Below are 6,375 nucleotides of genomic sequence, written 5' to 3' on the forward strand. Positions count from 1 at the left end.
TCCCTGGGGACTCACTCGTCAGCCAATCTAATGGGATTACTGAGGCTCAGGTCCCAGAGAGACCTTGTCTTAAAAACTAAAGTAGGAATTAACTGAGGAAGATACAGTGTACCTCTGGCCTCCACCCCCACATGCACATACCTGCCCATGCACCTGAACTCACACGAACACACACGCATGCACACACACACAGTGTCAAATGCCTAGATACAGGAGTCACAGGGCTGGGAAAGGTGCACAAGCAGGGCTGAGAGGACCAATCCAGGAGCTACAGGACTGAGCCGAGGGTCCCTGAAACCATATGCAAATAGCTCAGCCTCCTGCAAACTACAGAGGACACCAAGCCCTGCCAAAAAGGATGTGTCGCTCTCAGGAGATGACATGCCATCCGTCTCTGCTCTCACTGTTGACAGGACAGTCATGACACGTTCCCCAAACCATGACAGCCAAAGAGATCCTGTCCTTTCAGCCTCAAATAAATACATCTCCAGCAATGGTCCCGCTAGGACTGGCTGTGGAACAGAGGGACTTTCATTGGGATCCCCTAAATCCCAGAGTGGGTGCACAGGGGCTCCAGTATGCAGGAAGTTGGGATCCCAGGCCCACCTGTTCTATGGTAATGTTCCAAGAGTTGGACAGTCTCTTCTTGGAGATGTGCTAACATGTCTTTCTCGAAGAGCACAGAAGGTAAGGTAGGACTTGTGCCTTTTCTGTTGCAGAGTACATCAAAATGCAAGCTCCAATGTTTTGTTAATTATTATTATTATTAGGCTACCCTTTCTTTGGAGAGGAAAAGAATGCAAAACAAATGTCATTCCTGCAGGATTAAGTAAGTGCAGCATGTTTCGGCATAGGCTGGACAGCAGGCCGGATGTCCTATAAGAGATGGGTCTGTCGGAGACAGCCTCCCCATCACTCCCGCAGCTAGACCAGGGTCTGCACCCTACTGAGGGGAGACAGGGGGCTAATGATGCCTCCCACCATACAGAAAGGCATGGCCAGGACTCAAGACAGAGCTCTGGGGTGCTAGGGGTGCTTGCGGGGGGGAGCCTCCCCCATGAGCGGGCAGGGGAGATACCAGACTCTCCTCTACAGTCATTATTTCCAACATTTCGCCCTGCTCTTTCCATAAACACACTCCTACTTGTGAGTCATGTGGCTCAGAGTTTTGCTTGGGAAACATGGTCACCATCACAGCCTCACAGTGCCTCCCTCATGTCTCTGGAAGGGTTAACAGACAGTAGGCTCCCCTGGCAGAGGTGGGGAGGTACACACTGGCTCTTTGCAAGGTGTCCCTGCAGCTCTGTTGGTATTTGAAGGACCCATTTGCACTCTGATACCAGTCTCAGAGGGGGCTGGCCTCAGAGTGAGGCACGTTGGACCCACTGTCCTATGACAGTTCATTTTTCTCTGTCAATACCCAGTTGTTTGGTCAACCACCAGTCTAGAAGGTTCTGTGAGGGTCTTTCTCAGATGTCATTCTAACGCCTACCTCAGTAGACTCTGAGCAAAGCAGACTGCCTTCCACAATCTAGGTGGGCCTCATCCAACCAGTGGAGAGCCTTAAGAATCAAGAGGTCCCCTAAAGAAGAGGAAATTCTGCCTTGGGGCTCCCTTCAGTCCCAAGTCTATACAACCAGCTCCCACTGGAATTTCCAGCTTCTTGTAGCCTGCAGCCACAACTATACAACTGTGTTCTCTCTGTTTCTGAGTGGACACACAAACATGCCTCTGTCCCCCTGAGAAACTGTAACTTTTATAATCTCCACATCCTTTGTGAGATACTTGTGTTTTAAAATGCCCGTGAAGGACACCCCAAGCACACAGTCACTCCGTGCATCATTTCCCCCCACACTGCCTTATGCTTTGCAAATTTCCCAGGACAAAATGGGGTGGGTTTTCCTTGGTTTGGATTTTGCTCTGGTTTTCGTTGGCTGTGGTCGGATTGCCTGGGGGATGTGAGGTGCTGGAGATCCTCACATGGCCAAGGAAAGTTTTAGAAAGATGCCATCTGTGATCTCAGATGCCTTTGTGGATGGAACCAAGACATGCAACTGGTAAGGGATGCGTTATGTGCTCCCTGTCAGGGTCATGGGCCTTTTGGAGAATATGAGGAAAGTGATAGGTAAGGCACCCCAGAATGCACCCCCACAAATGACAGCAGCGACATGCAGGTGCTCTCTGAAGAGGGCCATACACCCGGGCCAAGAGACCTCTTGCGTGTGAGAAAGTCCTGAAGACTACAACTATAGCCGTAGCAAAGGCAAAAAAGCTAAACAAGGTACAGGGTTGACCGCAAGTCAGCGACATCGGTGGACCAAGCACAGCAGCTGAGGGCTGCCAGAAAGCACCCAGTGAGCTCAGTGCTCAGAGGAGCCTGGGAGAGTCGCGCATCTTCTGTCCGGAAAACTGCTGGGCGGGGAACAGGTTCTTTAGTCCAACCTGCACAGTTACCATCCTGTGAGGATGTGGAACGGGGCTCAACAGTACCCCAACATTAGTCCTGCAGAATCATGGGTCCTCGGACAGAGCAGAAGCAACCCTATTTTCAACATGGTCCTCCCCAAGGTCCACCCAAGTGTTCTTCAAAGACAAAGCCAGACCATGGGCTCGGTCTCCACACAACCGAGAAGGTGGGAGGAGAAGCACAAAACAGCAGAGGGATGTAGAGTTCAAGGCTCTGGGCGTAGAACAAAGATCCGGGCTCCTCCAGGTTCCTGAGCGTCTGGCCACAGGGACCACTAGCAATCAAGGAGAGGGGAGCATTTGGAGAGTGAGATCAGGAGATCTGCTAAGGATGGGGTGATGTGGGAGGAAGGGAACACTGGAGAGGAAGGGCTGAGGCAGAGGTCAGTGGCCCCTCTAGAAAAGACCCAGCCATGTACAACCAGGCACCTTTTACTGTCAGTCAGACTGTTCAGATTTTCCATTTCACTGCAGGCCCACTGAGCCCATTTTCTTGCACTGTAACCTTGTCCTCCAGTTTTGAAAGCTAGCAAGTGAATCTACTTAAGGAGGGGGAGAAAACTAGGAGGGAGAGGGAAGATAAAGGAACAGAGTAAGGGCAGAGAAGAAGGCCGTCCAGGAAACATCTCCCTTCTAACGTTTATCTTGTCTGAATTCAAAGTGCTCAAGTCTGGTAATTGTCATTTTTGTTTCCCAAGCAGTTCAATGCTGGGTTCATCCTTTCCCCCTCGCCAGTTAGAGTAAATCAAGAAGAGAAGAGGAGACCAGCTAGACTGTAGGAGAAAGTAATCCAGGTGGCTGGCCTAGAAAAAAAAATTGAAAATCCACAGCTTCCTTTCAGCCATCCACGAGAACTAAAAATTCCATCATAGGTTTTCAAATGTTTGTGGAGCCTCTGGGGCATGTCTCAGGTAACCACTTCCAGCCCAAGCAGTGCTCATGGGCCTGGAGGACAGGCAGAGACCTGAGGGAGTTTCCAGGGCCTCGGCCCTGCCCCTGCACTAAGCTGACTTTCTCCTTCCTCTCTCCAAACTCGAAGTTTGGGATTCTAGCCAAGACCAGGACCCAGGGTCTCTGTTGACTGTCCAGTGCCCTCATTTCTGGGATGCTTCTTTGGTGGGGTCAGAACAGCAAATGGACAGGAGTCAGAGAGGACACATGTCTGGGTGATAGTGTCTGTAAGAAAAGCTGACCCTGTGGCTGTCTGAGAAGAGGAAACAATCCATGACAGCCCAACACTCATCTGCACCATCCTCCCATCCCCACTGTGGGTTGACAGTTTGGACAAGGGTCTCATCAAACTTGGTCAGAAAGCAAATCAAGCCTCAGGATCAGCCACAGAACTGGTGAGACAGAGGACAAAAGGCCACTGGACAGCTCTTGGTTTGGTAAAGGACGGGAACTGTAGGAGAGCTACAGATATCATTAAACAAACCCAGGCTCCTTCTGAGCCCAGGGCCTGTGCAGGCGTCCTGGTGGCTCATCAGGGAAGCTGGCCCTGTTGACCTTCCTCACATGGTGGAGAGACTTTCAGACCTACCTGGATGTAATTAGAAGTCCTGATTCAAAAGACTCTGGGCCCCTCAGGGTTACCCCTTCACCCTGTGCTTCATGACAGCCATGTCTAGGTGGTGAGTGCCTCCCTCAAAGCCACCACCCAGAGGTCTCTGAGGCTAATGGGCTCTGGGAGAAAGGAAACCACAAAGGAAAGTTTCCTTTCCAGGCTAAAATCTTATGGTCAATCATCTTCAAGATCCTGGCCAGGAATCCTTAGGCAAATGCAAGTAGGTATCCTCAGAAATGCAGAGGACATCCAGGTAATTGACTTTAGCAAGACCACGTCCTAGACCACGTTCTAGGGGTTGAAGAGTCCAGCCATAGAGACATGACCAGAGCAAGGTCAAGTCCTCTATTCTGCTTGCAAGATGTGTCTTAGCACAAGAGGCTCTCAGAGACTGAGAGTGAGGTGGGAGACAGGGCAGTCAAACCCTACCACAGCTTTGGGAGAAGATGGTCCTCACCAAAAAAGGCTGGCTCTACACAGCATCAGCACTCTACCGCCAGGTCCTGGGTATGAGACCTTAAAGTTGAGCAACCTCCGTGCCATGACTGTGGCACTGAGTCAGACCCATGGACTGACAGTCATGCCATGCATGTGTGTTAGTTATCATAGGCATGGTGTCCAGGATGGGCAGAGGGAAAAGCCATTTCACTGGTGGAGGCATCTGTTCTGCCAAGCCCACACCTCTGCCTCTCCTCATCCTCAGAAGCAAGCTGTTCCTAAAGAATTCCAAATTCCAGCTAGCCAGGTAGAGTCAGGAATAAGGCCCAGCCCATTTAGCTCCTGGGGTAGCGGCTCAGAGAAACTTCCAGGTATCCCAAACCGCTGATCAGCCTTCCCACCAAATCTCAAACCTGGGATTGAGTTCCTCCTGGGCCCGGGGCTCAGAGGGGAGGTGGGTCACCTCTGACTTGCGAAGACAACTTGTGGTGGCAGGAGACCCTTAAGAGCCGAATGTAGTGCCAGTGCAGATTCAGGGGCCCAACAGAGGTGAGTCCAGGCCCACACAGAGATGGGGAAGCTGAGGGCCTGGCAGAAGGCTGTGCCCTCTATCCCCCAGCCCTGACCCACTTACTCAGGAGTGTTGATCCAGATGATGTCTAGGTGGCAATAATAAACACACTCCTTGTCCTTGTAGGTGAAGCAGGTGCAACGCCGGGGCCGGTGGTGTGCCCCGCCCCCCTGGTTCTCCTGCTCCTCAGACCGGTCTGGTTTCTGCTCCTGCCCAGCGGTTCCAGAACCTGGGTGCTGTGCAGTTGTTGGGGTCACAGTCCCCTCACCAGGGCCAGTCACAGTTTCTTCACAGTCCCCCTCTGATCTGGCTGCAGGAGGGGCCGGGGGCACGCTGGTCCTGCCAGAGCCCCCAGCTTGGGGGCAAGGCACGAATCCTGTAAGAGGCAGATTGAGGGGCTCACGAGCTGCTAGTACAGAGGTCTGGATGTCCATTATTTCCCCCCAAATATGAATGAGAGAACACAAAACCTCTGCAAAGTATGCTAGTTGCATTTTCCCTAACATCTCCAAACTTAGCCCAAAGTCCTCAAGAGTTTGCAGCTATGCACGCAGCTCCTGAAGTCTGCAAAGTTGTGTGCACACTTGGTGAAAAGCTTGCAAACTATTTTCAGTCTGTGCAGAGTCTGAAAGCTAATTCGCACTGGGGAAAAACTTGCATGCACTCTGCACACTTTGAAACTTTGCAAATAGTTTGTATCATCTCTGAAAACTTGCTGCAAGTTCCCAACTTCGTGAAAAAAATCGTCCAAATCGCCCAGACCGCAGCCCCCAGATCCAGTGGGAGGTAGTCGCTGCTTCTCCTCGGGTCCCCTGCCCGCCCCCCTCCCGGGGCGCCTTCGGGGTGCAGAGCCGCTCCGCGACGCAGACCCCGCGCCGGGCTCCTTTTGTGTGCACTCGCGCCAGGAGGGACGCGCCGCCCCGCCCCGCACGCTTACCTGCGGCGGAGGTCACTGCGAGCCCGAAGAGGAGCCACAGCCCCGGCTCCATGAACCCCGATCGGGCGCGGGAGCACCGGGCCTGGAGGACGCCGCTCGTGGCCGCGGCAGGGCACTGGGGCGGGTGCAGCTCTGGCCCCGGCCGCCTGGGCTGCGAGTCCCGGCTGGGGCTGGTGGCTGCGGCGGTCGCCAACTTTCAGAGCGCTCTGCCCATCCCTGCAGGGCTGGCCGGCTGTGGCTCTGGGCTTTTCTGGCTCCCGCACCACCCCCTTCGCCTCCCCGCCCCTCCGAGGGGCTGGAGCGGCCGCGCGGGGCCTTTGAACCCGGGGCGCACTGGGGGTCGCTTCCCAGGAGCGAGGGGGGAGCCGACCAGGCGCTCGGCGGTCTCGGGCGCACCCA

The 6,375-nt window shown here is 53.7% G+C and overlaps 1 protein-coding gene across 1 annotated transcript in view; it reads right to left on the bottom strand.

The window, feature by feature from the left end:
• Window positions 1–6,032, bottom strand: part of Edn3 (endothelin 3) — a 24,114-nt gene extending 18,082 nt beyond the window's left edge. Inside the window, exons 1-2 of the mRNA XM_008842176.2 lie at window positions 5,977–6,032; window positions 5,103–5,415 (exon numbers count right to left, since the gene is read on the bottom strand). Of these exons, the coding sequence (XP_008840398.1) occupies window positions 5,103–5,415; window positions 5,977–6,028 (365 nt within the window). The 5' untranslated portion in view covers window positions 6,029–6,032. The remainder of the gene's footprint in view (window positions 1–5,102; window positions 5,416–5,976) is intronic.
• Window positions 6,033–6,375: the final 343 nt, after the last annotated feature.

Source organism: Nannospalax galili, unplaced genomic scaffold, assembly GCF_000622305.1.
Source record: "Nannospalax galili isolate Female #2095 unplaced genomic scaffold, S.galili_v1.0 scaffold231, whole genome shotgun sequence".
In the NCBI taxonomy this organism is placed as follows: Eukaryota; Metazoa; Chordata; class Mammalia; order Rodentia; family Spalacidae; genus Nannospalax; species Nannospalax galili.